This window comes from Protopterus annectens, chromosome 3.part1, assembly GCF_019279795.1.
Source record: "Protopterus annectens isolate FY-2018-M chromosome 3.part1, PAN1.0, whole genome shotgun sequence".
Taxonomy (NCBI): Eukaryota; Metazoa; Chordata; order Ceratodontiformes; family Protopteridae; genus Protopterus; species Protopterus annectens.
In genome coordinates this window covers 1,446,218,913-1,446,237,292 of record NC_056732.1, presented here as the reverse complement: position 1 = coordinate 1,446,237,292, position 18,380 = coordinate 1,446,218,913, and the positions used below count along the sequence as shown (strand labels likewise).

Genomic DNA, 18,380 nt, shown 5'->3' with positions numbered 1-18,380 from the left:
TTGTTGATAGGTTCATATGTTCATAGGAGGTTACTAGGCTAGCATCTCTAGAGCCTTTATAAGCCTAACCATGTTAATCCCATGTATCCCCATTTGTTCTTTTTGGGTAGTTTGCAGAACAAATTTATGAACAGAGTGGGTCTGTGATCAACACTGGCTACCCCTGTCCATGAGGGACATAGGTGCCACTTCAAGGACAAATTTGCGGCCTCCCATCCAGTTACCTAGGCTGCATTTGAATAGGGTCAGTGAAGAGCTGTGCTTTAAGTGAATAGGAAATGTATTGCAGAGAGAAGCCATTTGACTTGTGGACGTGCAGCATTTCCATTAAGGCAGGGTTGGAGATTGCTCTATAGGCCAGGCACAAGTCACCTCTCAGCAGCCTATAAGATACAAAGTAAAATGACAAGGCTTTCAGCCTGTCCAAGTAGGTCATGGTTTGGAGTCCCTGTATTTTCGTAGTGAAAAAAATCTGAGGTCTGTTCAGCTGCTCCAAGTGTCTGGTGAGGTACATGCAAAAGGGTGCATTATATTCTATTAGAGGTCTGATAAGGGTCAACTGCAGTGGACTTATAACATCCCTTCACCTGGATGCTATGCCCTTTGTTATGAGGTACCCTCCATAGAAGGCTTTCCTTACCACTGTGGAAACTTGGTGGTCGAAGTTCAGATTGTTATCAACCTGTGTTCCCAAGTTTCGCTCCACTGGGTTGGAACTTGGGGGGGGGGGGGTGCTGTCAATATTGTAATTTGTAGGGAATTTTTTGTTCCTGTGAGTCTGTTCCAGAGCATTTGTGTTAACAAAGTCCAGGAACCTCTGGATGAGCATGTTTTTGCCCATGTATTTCCCCCCAGTCTATGGAAGGATAGCTGAAATCTCCCATTTCTAACGAGTTGGGCTGTATGGTGAGGGATTCCAGTAACTCGAGGTAGGTGGTGTGCTTATCCTAGTTCATGGTGAGGGATCTAAAGCTAGCAATGATGCGGTATGGTACTCTTCCAATAGTCAGTTGAACATGGAGTATTTTGAGAGAGTCATGCTGTTTGACTAGACTCAAAGTGTATTTGGTTTTAATGAAGATGGATACACCTCCTCCTTTGGTTCCTTCACTCTCAGTTTGAGATCTGAATGTGTGGAAGACATTGTAGCCTTACACAGCCGGGGTGCTGTTAAGGGCCTTGAACCTATTCTCGGTAACTGCACAGACGTCAGCAGCCTCCGAGGTGAGGAGTGCTTCTGGGGAGTGAAGTTTCATGTTTAAACTTCTAGCATTAAGCAGCACGACCCTGAGTTTGTCTCGATTAGATTTTGTTACATTGGAAAATTTGTTGCATTGACATTGCCTAAAAAAGGCACTATGGGGGAGGCAAAGGCCTTTGCCTAGGGGGGACAGGTGCAGACCATCTCTAGCAAAGCAGAGAGGTCTATCTGCCATATCCTCCCAGGCTGGCAGGTACTGCAGTCCCCTGGACTGACACCAGAAGCTAAGCCAATTGTTGAAGTCAATCATTTTTTGTTTATACTGTGGCATCGTCCTAAGTGAGGGTAGGATACTGTTTAGGTATAGGGACATACTGTCTGGGACACATAATTAGAGAATTCCATCATGTCTCTCTTCATATAGTCCAGAGAGAGATGTCTCAAGTCATACACTCCAACACAGACTATGACAGAGTCATAACGGTACTTATTGAGTGACATGAGAAGAAATTCAGTGCTATTCTTATTTTCAGGTAATCTATCAAAATCAGACATTGCCTCTTCTATACTTGAGATTTGTGATGCTTGTTTAAGAGATTCACTCAGCACTTCAACTTAATTTTTACATTCCTCTTTAAAACTGTCCATTTTGCTTTCTAATTTATCTATCTGTACAGATACTGACTGCCTGCATGTCTTTCTTCATTGTACTGTCCTGTACACTGGGATTAGTGTGGCTCATTCCGAAACAATTAATTATTTCTAGTTTTCTTGACAGGAAAAAGCAATTAAAAGAGTTTCAAACTTGTTATTTTTTGTAGTAAATCTTTTAGTAGGTGTTCAACTATAAATCCATCAAGTTTTGAAACATTCTAGTTAATTTTTTAGTAAAAATCCTGTCAAAGTTGTTAAAATGAAGCAGAGCTAAAAAAACGTGCTGTTAACTGCTCACCATCTTGTTCATGTCCCCATGAAACATTTTTCTGTAGTGCATGCCTCTGTCTAATGCTTCAGTGACTTCAAGGTTGTGCAGTTATGTGTTTTCATATATCAGGCCTCCATACTGAGCTCTCAAGCCTGTTTTGAAATTGAATTTTATGTTATAGCAGCTTTGCTTCCTTTTGATTCAATTGATTTCATGGAATTGGCGTCCCTCTTTTGGAAACACCCTTTTCAGAGGTATTGTCTTCACCAAAATAATTCCTCAGCATTATGTTTTATTGTGAAAACTGCTTTATATAGTGATTTCCAGAGCTGCACTCCTGTGAAGACATATCCCTGTTTTAGGCGTAGAGTGGTGCCTTCTGTTTCACTAAATGTGTTCATCCAGCTGTCAGTCTTTCCTTCTACATTGAAAAACAGCTGCGTATAATGAATGTGCTCAGAGTGATAGTGATTTCTGTAATGAATGTGTAAAGGCAACTAAGAAGCTGTTTGCAGATGGTAGAGTGTCAAAAAGACTGACCAACTGAATATGTCAAAGTTTACCTTTATCTACCAATATATATATCTGTAAATATGTGTGTGTGTGTGTGTGTGTGTGTGTGTGTGTGTGTGTGTGTGTGTGTGTGTGTGTGTGTGTGTGTGTGTGTGTATATATATATATATATATATATATATATATATATATATATATGTATATATGTGTGTGTGTGTGTGTGCGTGTGTCTATATTTTTATTTTAACTTTTTTTTTAATTCAAAACCTGTAAGATGCTGAATCAATATTCACAAGTACAAAATGCTGCCAAGTAGTCATTTGGTCTAGAGTCAGGAAAGATTTTGGGACAGCAGTGTTAGAGGAGATCCTGCTTTATTCGTCCACCAATTTGGATTAGTCCAAAAGCCTGAGGATTCTATCCAAATAACCAGATAATGTTACTGGACAATCTCCCTAAGGAAAGTAGTTTATCATGACAGCAGATGTCTGAGGGAGAGTGTCCTGTAGAGTACCCACCTTTGTTTGCTTCACTTTGCATGTGATTAAGGATTGGGATTCCACAAAATCACGTAATCGGAAGGACACCACTTGTACATAGTTGGAGTATGCTTGCCATGTTACAGTTATGACCATGTCTGCTTTTTTGAGCTCTGTATGTTTCACTAAGATTTTTTCTTCAGAGTAACTAACATTATCACCTGCCTGAAGTACTTTATTAATAATCTCGTGCCAACTGATGAATTTGCAGCAGCAAGAAATACTTATTGGATTACATAAGGGGAATCTTTAATTGCTGGAATATCAGGCTAGTTCACAATGGGGAAAAGGAACCTGTTATGAGTATTGCTACAGGAATCTGCTGTTTTGGTAATTGCTCTTACTTAACTGTACTCTTTGAATTACCAGATTTTTTAGATAAACAAGAAGTTAAGTATATATTTTGGCCATATGAAATTATATGGCCTTGAAAAAGTGACACTACATTGTTAGTTTGCTAGTAAATTTATTTTTAGATAACATTATTTTTTGCCTATAAAAAGAAACAAATGCTAGTTTTTAATTACTGTTTGTTGACTTCTGGTAGGTAATTAAGCTCAGATTTTGATATAGTTGGAAGCTGTTCCTTTGCCATCATTTTCTTAAGTCAGTGCATAGTTCTAATACAACATTCAAACTTTTTATCGTTTCAGGTTTTGGATAATCAAGACATAAAGCAGTTAAACATTGAGTGGATAAGGGCACAGATGGGTATTGTATCACAGGAACCTGTGCTGTTTGATTGCAGTATTGCAGACAACATCAAGTACGGTGATAACACCAGACAGGTGGCACAGGAAGAAGTGATAGCTGCAGCCAAGGCAGCAAACATTCACTCATTCATCGAATCTCTACCAAATGTAAGTTTTATTTTATTTTTTTCTTTCAATGATGAGCCACAGAAACAAAGACATCAGTCTTGTATGTATGCAAGTGTTTTTGGCTGAAATGCGTGATCTTCGCAGTGTTATATTTGGACCATTATAGAGGTTTATTTATTTATACTTTTTATTGGCCAATTTGCTCCCACTAGGCTAGGGCCCATTTTTTTCAAGGGAGGCGAGAAGTGTTATTTGTTATTTATACTGACTAGGGCAAATTTGGCCATCGCACTGAGGAGCTTCGCCTACTCATTCATCTTGCTGTTTCACATCACAGCCACTAGGTGGCAAAAGAGGGCTCCTGCGGAATTGGTGTTAAGAAATCCAGTATGGAGGATGCCATGAGAAATGGAGCAGTGTGTGCTTTGGAAGAAGCAGATTGGGAGGTGACTGAAACTGCTAGAATTGAGGAAAGTACTGTAACAGAGTTTGAAATAAGTAGATCACCAACACAGGATTTACTGCTTTTAATAGAGCAAAGTGAACCAGAAAATAGAGCAGAAGCAAGGTGGTGTGAACTATCTGACCAAGTTATGGAAGCAGAAGAAATGCTAGTTTCAACAGGAAAAGCAGTAGATTTTGGGGATAAAGGAGTAGAAGACACGTGTGTGTGTGTGTGTGTGTGTGTGTGTGTGTGTGTGTGTGTGTGTGTGTGTGTGTGTGTGTGTGTGTGTGTGTGTGTGTGTGTGTGTGTGTGTGTGTGTGTGTGTGTGTGTGGCTATTGGATTATCTAGTTTTAAAGGTACACATCAGCAATAAAGTATGAAAAAATCTTATGCTGATGCTGTAAGAATGGGAAGAAAAGCAGCTGTGGTAACGTACAGAAGTATACATCAACAGAGTGTAAGTGAGCAACTCAGAATTGCACAGCCTGTGGTAAAAATTAAAACAAAGACTAATACATAAATAAAAGGAATAATAATAAAGACTGACTTTCATTAAAATAGGTGTGACATTTTGACCAGTATACTTTTGCCCTTATGATTTAGTATAAAAGACATAAGAGCATTAACACACTGGGGCACTGGGGAGTTTGGTGAAGTGACTTTTGAAACATTTGGTTTATTAGAAAAACTCATGCCTGAGGTAGAAAGAATAGAAGACACTGCACCATGATAGGACTACATGCACCATGATAGGACTATACATATGTGTGTATATATATATATATATATATTTTATATATATATATATATATATATATATATATATATATATATATATATATATATATATATATATATTTTGAATTTTGGACTACAATGTAAAAATAAAATGCATGTACAGTTCAGATCTCCTGACGCTGACATTATTGAAATTAAGTTTTTTTTTCTTATCTGTTTGTAAGAAGTGCATGTTATAAAAAAGGTATTTGATAGTTAATGGAAAAAGAGGGATTGTGAGATACTGGGGCCAGCCAAAGGCCTGTTTTTTTTGTTTGTGTGTGTGTGTGTGTGTGTGTGTGTGTTTGTGTGTGTGTGTGTGTGTGTGTGTGTGTGTGTGTGTGTGTGTGTGTGTGTGTGTGTGTGTGTGTGAGTGTGTGTGTGTGCAGAGATGAAAGACATTTACTACAGGCCTGTGAAATAAAGAAGATGCAGGCAATATGGGGAGAGGAAACATACAGCTAAAACTTGTGAAACAAAGTGTAGTAAATGTAATATCCAATGATATTTTTGGTTTGATTGTCCTATGTTACAAAACAAAGGAATAACTGAAGAAAATATTTAAAATAATGGCAAATAAGCTGAGATAGATAATTTTGTGGAAGACAATATAGAAGAAGAAGAACATATAATTAATTCATAAGAAATGGAATTACATATTGGGAAAAAAGATATTGTTATTCAGGAAAAGAATAGCTATGAACTACTGTCAAGTAAAGAAGGAGAGGAAGGGATTTTGACAAAGGAGAAGACGAATAAAATAATGAAAAATCAATAGGAAAGGGGATACAAAGAAGGAAAAGAAAAATACTAGTTGAAAAAATAGAGGCAAAAAAGGAAAGGGATGATGTAAAATACTAAATCTTAACGTGAACTGTATTGGAAATTATATTGAGGTAATGGTAATTGGGATTGCTGCGGTGGTACGGCGGTAGCGTTGTTACCTCACAGCAAGAGGTTCTCCCGTTCGATTCTCGGCTTGGCTTGGGAGTGCCTTCTGTGTGGAGTATGCATGTCCTCCCCATGGTTGGGTAGCGTTCGAAAGACATGCGTGCGTAAATGGGCGTGTCTTCGTTGAAGGTTGGGCATCGAGCTTGCACCTCGGCGTTTCATAAAAATCTACCGCCAATTATTAGTGGACTGGAGTTCCGCTGTGGCGACCCCTTACCAGGAAAAAACGAAAGACAAACAACATTGAGGTAATGGTAATTGGATAGTTTAAGAAAGTGAAAGCTGAAATTATATGTTTTTAGATACAAGATGTGTTAAAAAAGAGGAAAGGGATAGAACTGAGGCCTTGTAGGGAAACAAGATGATATGGTCTATAGGACATGAAGTCTGTTTAGGCATAAGGATTTTGATAAGAAATGAAGAAATCTAAATATTAGATGTTACAATACTAATACCAGGTAGGATGGTGATGTGATATAAGAAAAGGAGTACAATGTATAAGATTATTTTTAGTTTATGGATACAAAAATATGACAGGAAGTATGGTTGCAGTCTTAAAAGATATGATTTGGTTAATATATTTGTTGTAGTAGGAGACTTTAACTGTAATTTAAGGAAGGAGAAAGAGAAAGTAACACAAAATGTGGAAGGATTTAAGAAAGTTCTAAAATATTGAGGATTACAGGTAGGAAAAAAGTGGAAGGACTTATCAAAGGGATATTTATAACAGGGATAGATTATGAAATATGTTGGAATGGAATGGAAGAAATAGAAGGAGGTGTGGAAATTGCTAAATGTTATGACCACAGAGCTGTGCAGGCAAGAGCAGGTAAGAATAAAAATATAATAAAAGAAGGAAAAGGAATAAAAAGGTTAATTGCTAAAGTTAGTAAGAAAAAAATAAATAAATAAACCTGGAGAGTAAGAAATTATGAGAAGAACAAACAATGATGGAATTTTATGGAAATCAATCTTATGGTCAATAGTGTTTAAAAAATAGTATAAGACATGTTTTTAAATAGTAAAATAAAAAAAAAATGAAAAGTAAAAAAGGAATATAAAGAAACAATGTAAGAGCTTGAAGTAGAAATTGAAATAAAAGGAAACAGAACAAGAAAGAGAGGGAAAGAAAGCTGTATGGCAAAAACAGAGCAAAAGTTAAAAAGACACAGGGTCTTTAAACCCAACTGATGCCCTTAAACAGATGCCTGCAAGATATCCCAAGTAACATCCAAACTAAAGGGTAAAAAGGTCACACAAACAAACAATAACAAATGATGTTGAAATAGATTATATAATGACAATGTACAAAAATATTTTGAACAAACTATGGTAATTAAGTATGGTAGTGAGAACTACTGCACCAAACAGATTATTAAGAACAATTGGATATTGATTGAACACGATATTATTACTAACAAATTCATAGGTAACAGTCTACAGTTTTTGTATAAAAGGTATCTTAATCTTAAGGAGATGTTTGAAAGAGGAAATACTAAACAAGATGCCCTTAGGGTCAATAAAGTTGGTAAGGGTAGGATGAAATGTGCTTTTTGACAAGGTATGTTTTTGAAGGACAGACTTTGAAGCTCAAGTGTCACATTTATGAGTTCAAGTTGAACTATGTCTGTGATTGCAATTCTACAGGTGTAGTGTACATTGCATTTTGTGGTTACTGCCATGGATGTTATGTAGTCAAAACTGAGCTAGCCTTAAAAAGATGACTATATGAACACTATTACGATGTTAGTAGCTCATATTTTAATAATACATTGTATAAAGGTAAGTTAGCCTGTAAAAATAATATCTATTTTTTTGTTTTAGAACAAATTCAACTCAGTCCTAAAGGGGAGCCATGGGACTATAGGCTCAATTATTGTGAGCTTTTTTGGCAAACTAGAATAAATGCTAGTGCACACCCTGGTCTTAACGATGCTGTTTCTTTAAGCAGACTGCTTAAATTACATGCAGTTAAGCTCTAAATGATTAAGTATGTTGGATGTGTGTGAATTTTAATAGTTATTTAATAGTCACATAGTATAATATTAAATTATGTTTATATTAGATGTTTGTATTATCATTTATGTGAAGTTTATTAACAATGTTTATATGATATCATCTTATATTTGGTCTTTAATCATATGATTAAATAGATTTGATATTTGAAAGGTTGTCATATGACCATGGTAAAAAGTGTATAAATTTGATTGGAATGGTTTGAATAGTAGTTCTGATGAAGGCTCTGTTCACTTAGGGAAGAAAATGCTTGACTCGAGTGAATAAAATATTTGGTGATTTTATGTTTTTATTTGGTTCTTTATTTGTAAAATATATCCCAGTTTTTGCATTGGTTTCCTGATCTCAACTTTGGGGACCCCAAATTTGGTTTGGTTTGTGTTTTTATCTTCAAGGATTTTCTGCCCTGTGTTGTTGGTATCTGGGAGGGATGCTTGAGGAGAAGCGAAGTCTGAATGAAGAGATCAAAGCTAGATTAGTGTGACTTCAGCCAACTAACACAGATTTGCATGGCTAATGTGTGACAGAAGAATGCCAAAGAAACTCAAAAGTAAATTGTACAAAACAGTGGTATGGCCAGTACTGGGCAGTGAAGACGGAGTAGTTGAGGAAGCTTGAGGTGATGGAGATGAAGTGCCTGAGATGGGTGGTGGAATGTACTCCATAGGACACATGAAGAAATGAGAACATCAGAGCAGGAACGCTAGTAACACTGATTGCAGTGAAGGTCAAAGAGAACAGATTACGGTGGTTCATCCTCGTGTGCAGGAAAGCAGAAGACAATCTTGTGAGGAAGATTTGGGATAAACAAGAAGAAGGCAAGAGGAAAGCAGGGCAGCCAGCAAATAGATTGATGGATTGTGTGAGAGAGGACCTGCAACAGTCAGGCATGACTGCTGAAGAAGGTAAGAAAGTGGCACTGAATTGACAGAGATTGCAACAGTTGATAAAACACTCTGACCCCATGTAGAAAATGGGAAAAAGAGAGGTTAATAGTAATGTCCAAGTTCAGACAGGTGGTATATACAGTGCTTCTTCCACAAATGTTGTATTATTTACAGCCAAGTAATCAAAAATTGGTAACTAAATATGAGCATTCTTTAACAAAACACAGAGCAGTGGTTTTATACATGAGTTGAACAGATACAGAAATAAAGGACAGCCTTGCTTGAATTTCGGTTTAATTTCAGTTTGTGCTGAATTTACACTGTTTGCTAATAAAAATGTTGAAGGATTAAAATAGAGTTTCTAAATCCTAAAGAATATTTTAAGTTTTGAAGTATTTGTAAAACGTAATAAATATTTCTTCATATTCTTTAAACTTAGCAATACATACTGTGAAAGATGAGTAATAATTAGATAAATTGAAAATAACGGAGTTCAGCCCACCACAGTACACATTGGTGAAGCTCTCACTGTGACCCAGATGACTGGTGTTAAATTTACAGCGTAGGCACTAAAGAGGATGGGCTAAGGAGAATGGCATTGAGTGGCCATTGCCAGCTATCCCATCCTGGAGTGAGTGAGGAAGAGAAGAGGCTCTGGCTTGTCATTTAGATAACACTTAGAGGGCGCACTAGGTGTTATATCCATGGAATGTGTGGCTATCAAGCACATGGCTGGTACGCAGCACTAGTCAGAGAATATATGTTTGTGGATGGACACACCTACCATGAGTGACAGCAAGTACTGGAGCACAAAAGGGCTGCCATGAGGGGTAAGGCATTATTAGGATTGGATGGGTATTTGGTGGGTCTGCGACTGTCCCACTCTGTACCACCTGACTTTTACTTCTCCAGGAAATGAATGGGCTAATGAGATCCATCAGATGGAAGTGAATGGGCTGCTGAGATCTGGCTCTGACTTGTAGGTGCCTGATTTCCAACCTGAAAAAGAGAAGAATAAATTAGTCAGTTACTTTCATCCATAAGAGAAGTTCCCACCACCATCACCCAGCAGTTATAGCCACTTCTGTGTCAACTTCAGACATCTCACTGTGATAAAAAGGGTCTATATTATAAGATCAACGTTAGAAAACATCGAACAGCATATGGTCGACACCATATGGTCGATGTCTTCAAACATCGACCTTATAAAAAGACCAAAAAAAAAGTACCCTAATGGGTTTAAGCAGGGGGGCAAGCCTCCCTGCACCCCCACACCCCCGCTACTTAAATATACCAACTCCAACACATTGCAGTAAATGGAAATCTCCCCTTATGGAGATTTCCGTTTACACGCTCGAGATTCTGAGCGTTCGATATTCTCATGTCGACAATGTCAGATTCGACATTGTCGGCTTTCGAGAATATAATATAGACCCAATAAAAAGTGATGGTCATGTAATGAATTTCAGCACTGTTGACACAAACAATAGCCTTACATTCAAGTATTTCAAGTTGCTTCACACAAATCACATTAATCTTGAAAATCCAGAATAATGAGCGAATAGTAGTAGTCATTTTCTTCTGAAACCCCTTGCAATTACAGATACATTGTCTCTTTGCATTACACTTGTCTGATTCTTGTAAAATAAAAATTAAATTAATAATAAAATCGCTTTCTCAACTTGTTAGATAACGAGTCATGGGTAATCCTAAAAATGTTGTAGAAAAAAATGGCCCTACAATCAGGGACAGAATTTAAATACTGCTGTTACATACCTGGACAGTCAATAGCATAACGTACTTGCAGAGCATTCATTTTATGAGGGGTATGAAGTCAGAAACTCAAATGTCTGTAGAATTTCGTGACTAGAGCACTTCACAATTGATATCACTACATTTTTCCAATGAACGAATTAAAAATATGAGACAAACTAGGAGATGTTTATAGATCTCAACGTATTGACTTAAGAATCATAAGCTCAAAGATTCATAGGTACAGTGAATATAAAAAGTTGACACACCCCTGTTAAAATGCCAGGTTTTTGTTATATAAAAAAATGAGACCACAATAAATAATTTCAAAACTTGTCCCACCATTAATGTGACCTATAACCTGTATAATTCAATTGAAAAACAAACCTGTTAGGGGAAAAAATATAAAAAATAAAAAATATACAATAAGTTGGTTGCTTAAGTGTGCACACCCTTAAACTAATACTTTGTTGAAGCACCTTTTGATTTAAATACACCATTCAGTCTTCTTGGGTAGGAGACTATCGGTATGGCACATCTTGAGTTGGCAATATTTGCCCACTCTTTCTTGCAAAAGTGCTCCAAATCTGTCAGATGTGAGGACATCTATTGTGCACAGCCCTCTTCAGGTCACCCCACAGATTTTCTATTGGATTTAGGTCTGGGCTCTGGCTGGGCCATTCCAAAACTTTAATTTTCTTCTGGTGAAGCCATTCTTTTGTTGATTTGGATGTATGCTTGAGGTCATTGTCATGTTGAAAGGTGAAATTCCTCTTCATCTTCATCTTTCTAGCAGACGCCTGAAGGTTTTGACCCAAAAGTGACTGGTATTTGGAACTGTTCATAATTCCCTCCACCTTGATTAAATCCCCAGTTCCATTTGAAGAAAACCAACTCCAAAGCACGACACTGCCACCACCATGCTTCACTGTGGGGATGGTGTTCTTTTGGTGATCCGAAGTGTTGTTTTTGTGCCGAATGTACCTTTTAGAATTGTGGGTAAAATGTTCAACATTGGTCTCATCAGACCATAACACATTTTCCCACATGCTTTTGGGAGACTTGATGTATTGTTTTGAAAATATTAGATGGGCCTGGATGTTTTTCTGTGCAAGAAAAGGCTTACATCTTGCAAACCTACCCCATAGCCCAGACATATGGAGAATATGAGAGATTGTTGTCACATGTAGTACACAACCAGTACTTGCCAGAAATTCTTGCAGTGTTGTTGTAGGTCTCTTGGCAGCCTCCCTGACCAGTTTTCATACTGTCTTTTCATCAATTTTGGAGGTACATACAGTTCTTTGCAAAGTCACTGTTGTCCCATATTTTCTCCAATTTTTGATGACTGTCTTCACTGTGTTCCATGGTATATCCGATGCTGTGGAAAATTTTTTGTACCCTTCTCCTGACTGATACCTTTCAACAATGAGATCCCTCTGATGCTTTGTAAGCTCTCTGCGAACCATGCCTTTTGCTGTAGCAGGCAACTGAGTAAATGTCAGGAAAATCCTACTAGGACCGCTGAACTTTATTTGTGGTTACTCAGAGTCTCTTTAATTGATGGCAGGTGTGTACCCAAGAAGACTGAATGCTGTAATTAAATCAAAAGGTGCTTCAACAAAGTATTAGTTTAAGGGTGTGCACACTTATGCAACCAGCTTATTGTACATTTTTTTATTTTTTATATTTTTCCTGTAACAGATTTGTTTGTTTTTCAATGGAATTGTGCATGTTATAGGTCACATTAAAGGTGGTTAAAGTTTTGAAATGATTTATTGTGGTCTCAGTTTTTTATACCACAAAAACCTGGCATTTTAACAGGGGTGTGTAAACTTTTTATATCCACTGTATATCCTAGGCTAACAACCACTAGGGGCTCTTATAAGCCTAGCCGTACAACTCAAATGAGGCCCACAAATTTGATTTATAGAGGTGATGATTTACTGACTGTCTCTGTCCATCAGGGACCTAGGATCCAGATGGGGGTGAATTTCAAATTACCCATCCCATTTGTCCAAGTTGCAGTTAAAAAAGGGATAGTGAGAAACTCAGTTTCACATGGATGGGAAGCCTGTTCCAGAGAATAAGAATTCTCTGAGAAACATATCTGTCTCTCCAACATGTCCTATTTATTTTACAAGCAAAATTTAGATCTTTTAATCTAGTAGTTCTGATTCTGTTTATTTTGGGGATGTGCAAAAGGTTCATCAAAACAGGGTCCAGGGATGCCCTTTTGTCAGGCAGAGATCACCTCTCAGAAATCTGTAAGATACCAGGTAGAGTGACAGGGCTTTGAGGTGCTCAGCGTAGGACATTGTGTCTACTCGCTGTATTCTTTTTATAAGAAGCGTTTGTGGCTGTTCCAGTTGCTGCATGTTTCTGGTCAGGTGCATACCAGAGGGAGCATTATATTCTATTATGGGTCTGATGAGGGCTGAGCACAGTGATATGATGACTTCTCTGGAGGTAGATGCCATGCTCTTGCTTATAAGATGAGTAACACGGAAAGATTTTCTTATTACCATGGACACACGCTGGTCGAAGGCTAGATTACTGTCTGCACGAGTTCCCACATCCCTAACTAGTGAATCAGCTTTTAAGGATTAAGAATCAGAGACAAAACAAAAATATCAATGGAAAGAAGGATCAAATCAGGGTCTTCTTAAATATTACTTTAATTGACTTAAAAAGTTAATAGAATAATAAGCTTTGCATGAACATTTCATGAACATGAAGAGTATGAAACTCTAATTTCTAGCATTATTGACCGACTGTAATCCTTATTGATTTACAAGAAAAATAAATATGAGGAACAAGACAACAATATGAAGCAAAATCAGGAACATTTTGCAAAATCAGGGACAGGTCAAAGGAATGGGGATTTCTGTTAAATTAGAAACCATCAAAAGCTACTGTGTTTGCTATGCAAGTATGTGCTCTGACTAGCCATTTATCTGTATGCCTGCCTGGATTAAAACAAAAAAACCTTACACCATGTTCTTGCTGACTGTTCCTGCTGTCATTCACAGTGATTACCCATGTCTCTGAACAATCAGTTTGTAGAGCTTTCTACTCCTTGCCTTCACATAAGAAGGAGTAGAAAGTCGGCACCTCCCCAAATGCACCACTTGAGTAGGGGATCTTTTCTGGTGTTGTCTACGTTTTCAAGTAAAGAAACAGGCCCATTTCTTTATATAGTAAAATAACAAACAAATAAAGGACAGGAAAAGTGCCCTGAGCAAAGCAGCACCCTAAGCTACCTAGTTTGCCTATACATAAAGCCAGTCGTCCTTGAGAATGCTCTCTCTCTCTCTCTCTCTTAATGTCACTCTGTCGAGTAATTAATTATCTTCTAGGGGGAAAGGAACACAGGAATTATTTTTTACTTTTCCTCCTTGATCTTTCTGCCTTGGAGACCTACTGTGGGATCATTGGTACAGTCCTTGAGTGGTTTACCTTGTGCTTCTCAGGGTACACACTGAGATGGTGGTTTGGGGGATTAACTCCTCCTCTGTTTACCCTCTCATCTGCATGGTCCCACAAGGATGCATACTGGGTCCAATTATATGCTGCACCTTAATGATTTACTTCAAAGAACAGGTCTGCAGTACTAAGGCTATGAAGATAATACCCAGTTATACCTATCCTTTCTGCCGGAGCATGAGACCTACTCAGATTCCATTCTGGGCTGTCTGGATAACATACTAACTTGCAAGAAAGTAAACTGGTTGAAACTAAAAACATCCAAGACTGTTTCCTTACCAAACCAAACCACCATGTGATCCTCCAGAACTCTTAACTTGGTTTCCCATATTGTTTATGGGTGTCATAATCTGGAGTTTGTGACCACAATGTGTTATCTCAATGTGATCCTTGAAAACTGACTGACACACAAGGCCAAGTTATAAACCATTGTTCAGTTGTGCTGTCACCCCATGTCTGTATTAAACACGTTCTGCCACCACATGATTTACTAATGGTTGTACATTCTTTGGTGATAACTTGAGTGACCTAATGCAATGCATTTTATTTGTGTCTCTCTTACACCAAGTCTGACATGTTGCAATTTGTGCTAAATTCTGTAGCTAGGCATCTTAATGGGGTATCTTGCCCGTTTCTCCTTTCTGGCTTCTTCACAAGCACTGAATTACATTGAGAGTTTTAGAGATGGTGTTTGAAGGCATGCATGTCCAGAGTCCATTCTGTTTTAAGGAGCTCCTGATGCCCTACCATCCATTGAAGCAGTGTTCATTCCTAATCCTAGTTTAGCATAACCTTGAGCAGGGGATGGGAAACTGGAAATTCACCCCAGATCTGAGCCCATGTCTGTGGCAAACAGAGGCAGACAGTAATGCCCAAACTAACATACCAAGCCTCGCATAACCTCTAGAAACTTCCTAATTAACATACCCCCCTTTCCCAATAAATGTCCATGGTACATAGGGACACAAATGGGTTGGATTGCATGGCTAGGCTTATAAAGGCCCTGGTGGTCATTAGTCTAGTATGTATCTATGAACCTATAAACAGATTGAATACCATTACAGGCAATAAACAGACCCAGAGTAGGCCAGATTTACCAGGTCCCTGTAAATACCATCTTTAACCCCCTTTTTTAACTGTTCAGATAATCAGCTCAAGTGTCCTGGCAAGGAAATGCAGCCCTTTCAGAATTAAACGGCAAAGCTGCTTTTTGCTGTTGAATTAACTTGCTTTTAAATAATGGAAGCAGCTCCAAATACTTATTCATTGGCACTGCTGTAGCATCTTGTTCCTCAGAGGTGGATGAAGCAGTATAGATAGGCAAGTGCTTTGATGCTGCTTCCGGTGATTCAAATGTATAAGGGCCTCTAGGCAGCCAGGCATTTAAGCTTTCTTGATACAGCAGCCAGCACCTCCACTTACTCCTCCTGCACAGATTTATGGTGGTTTTGAAGGCTACACTACACCTCTGCATCTTGGGAGCATAACTGTTATCTGCCCAAACTTTTATCCCATTGATGGTGCAGAGCTTCTCTATTGTCCATAAAGCTGAGAGCACCTTTTCCTTCATGATATAGTGAGCAAACCTTAACACTATTGGTATAGAGAATCTGAAGATCTATACCTGAGGGATAAAAACACTGTGGGCATAATCTGCGTTAAGGTCCTGCTCTGTCAGTCTAAATTTCTTAATAATTTTTTGCTTTACATATGACAAGCAGTCAGGCAGTTTGACCCCTTCAGTGACTCCCATTCATCATATGTATTTGAAGTAGCTGTTGTCCTGTAGGTCTAACTCTTTGGCTTCTGTGTATTCTATCCACAATTCAGAGGCTGCCAGCCACTGCTGGAAAGTCGTAATAACTGTGCAGTGTTAATGCAGTTGGTCCGAGTGCTTGGGAGGAGACCATTCCATTTCATTCACTATAACGTCTGTTCTAGACAAGAACTCTAAAAGAGACTTTTATTTTTTTTTGTAATTCAGCCATGACAGCATCAAACTTTCTATCCAGGCTGTCCATGGCTGATTGTTCAGTTGCCGCCCTCAGGATGCAGTGTGCCGATCGACGAGCCAGACTCTCTTGCAAGCGTACTGGAGAGATCCCTTTTTCTTCCCTTCAAGATTCAGATTTTCTCAGCTATGAGAATGCTGTTATTTCTATCATAATCTAGTTTAAAGTTAACAGGGTTATACAGTTCAGTTTCACAAGTTTTAACAACCAGGATCGGGAAACCAGCAAAAAATGCATCCATTCACATGGCTGTCCTAACTAGATTTGCAGTGATATTGCATTTGTGTTTAGCGGGTTTTTATTATCGAGCAAGTATTTCAAGCTTGAGTGACCTGGATTAAATCTGAGACTATTTCAGCCTGTTGAGTGGTATATGGCAATGAGGACCTGTTATTCATGAATAATTTTTATTTATGTGATGAAGTTGTGTAAATAAATGACTTAAATGAAATAGATTTCTGACATCACAAAGTTTACACTGGTTTTTAAGATTTGAGTTTTATTATCTTAGATGCAATTTATGTATTAGACTGTATATTTTAGCTAATTTATCACAGTATTTTATCTATAATTTTATGGCTGTACTTCAGTGAATATGTTATTTGTATCTATTCATTGTACAGTGCTTCAGTATCTAAGCACTGTAGTAAATGTGAAATTGAATGTAACTAAAACTGTTTGATGATATACCTGTTACTCAAGCTGTTGGAGAGACTGACTTACTGCTTGCTGTGATATTCAGAAAAGATAAGAGTTTCTTCTCATTTTTCGTCTGCACTTTTGATTTAATATCTCTGTAATCTGTACAACTGTTTTTTTTACTGTCCTTTTTGTTGTGTGATAGAGCTAATATCTTTTAGTGTTGACCTCAGTTTGTAGCGAGATCCTTTGTTTAGCGGCCTATCTGCTTACTTAGTGAGAGAAAGTTAACATAACTGGTTTCATCTGGGCAGGGCATCCCTGCAACTGTATTGCCTGGATAATGGGTCTATTTTCTGCTCTATGTGCCTTAAATCAGATATACCTGTTGCTCAAGCTGTTGGAGAGACTGACTAACTGCCTGCTGTGATATTCAGAAAAGATACAAGTTTATTCTCATTTTTTGTCTGCACCTTTGATTTAATATCTCTGTAATCTGTACAACTGGTTTTCCCACCCACCCTGTTTTTGTGGTGGTGTTATGTCTTGGTCGTTTTAAGTTGCCCGCCTCTGGTGTAGGGTTAATACTGGACACTCCCCCCCAGTCACATTACATCAGCTCATTCTACTGTTAATAGTGAGAACTTAGCAAGGGCCCACCCCTTTAGCTTCTGCATATTGAATTATCTCATTATCTTCTGTCTCTTTACTTTCTACTAAAAAAAAAAAAAAAAAAAAAAAAAAAAAAAACTGTTTCCTACCTTTCCTTGAACTAGTGTAGCCCAGATACAGATTTGCTGTATCCAGGATTTTCTGTAAGCTTCTGAGCAGTGCTCTTCAATTTTTTTCCTTAGATCTGCTAGTTCTCTGCTCTCCTGCACTTTTATTAGCTTATTAGTCTAGCACTTTAAACTATTCCCAGTGCCAGAAAGTCTACCCTTCAAATGTTCCCTTAGAACCAGCCGGTTTCTCAGTAGTAGCACTAAAATCTGAATCCCTGTGACTAGCACTTGCTCTAAAACCTGCTGGAAAGCACTAGGAAGCCTTAAACTGATACAAGCACTCAATTCTCCTTGTTAATAAGGAGAAATTAATTGTAGGCACTAAACAGCCTATAATTGCAGCAAAGTACCTTGCCAAGGTAAGGGAAAACAGCTTTTGTACTTTACAAAAGAAACACCGAACCAGGCATGTCCAAGAGTCAGCTTCCGGTAATTTCTCCTGTCCACCTGGTGAATCTGGGTGGGCATACTGGGGCAATGCAGCAATTGCCTCATGTACACAAACAACCCTCTCCTACTACCCAAAACTACTACCACCCAAAACTACAACCTGCGAGAGATGCACTTACATAGGCAAACTGGAAACAAAGCTCTCTCCAGCCAAGTTTGTGCTAGACAGTCAAGAGGAGAAGG

General features: G+C 38.1%; 1 protein-coding gene across 1 annotated transcript in view; it reads left to right on the top strand.

The window, feature by feature from the left end:
• ABCB1 (ATP binding cassette subfamily B member 1) overlaps positions 1-18,380 on the top strand; it is a 1,009,232-nt gene that overhangs the window by 921,610 nt on the left and 69,242 nt on the right. Inside the window, exon 28 of the mRNA XM_044067521.1 lies at positions 3,832-4,038. Within this exon, the coding sequence (XP_043923456.1) occupies positions 3,832-4,038 (207 nt within the window). The remainder of the gene's footprint in view (positions 1-3,831; positions 4,039-18,380) is intronic.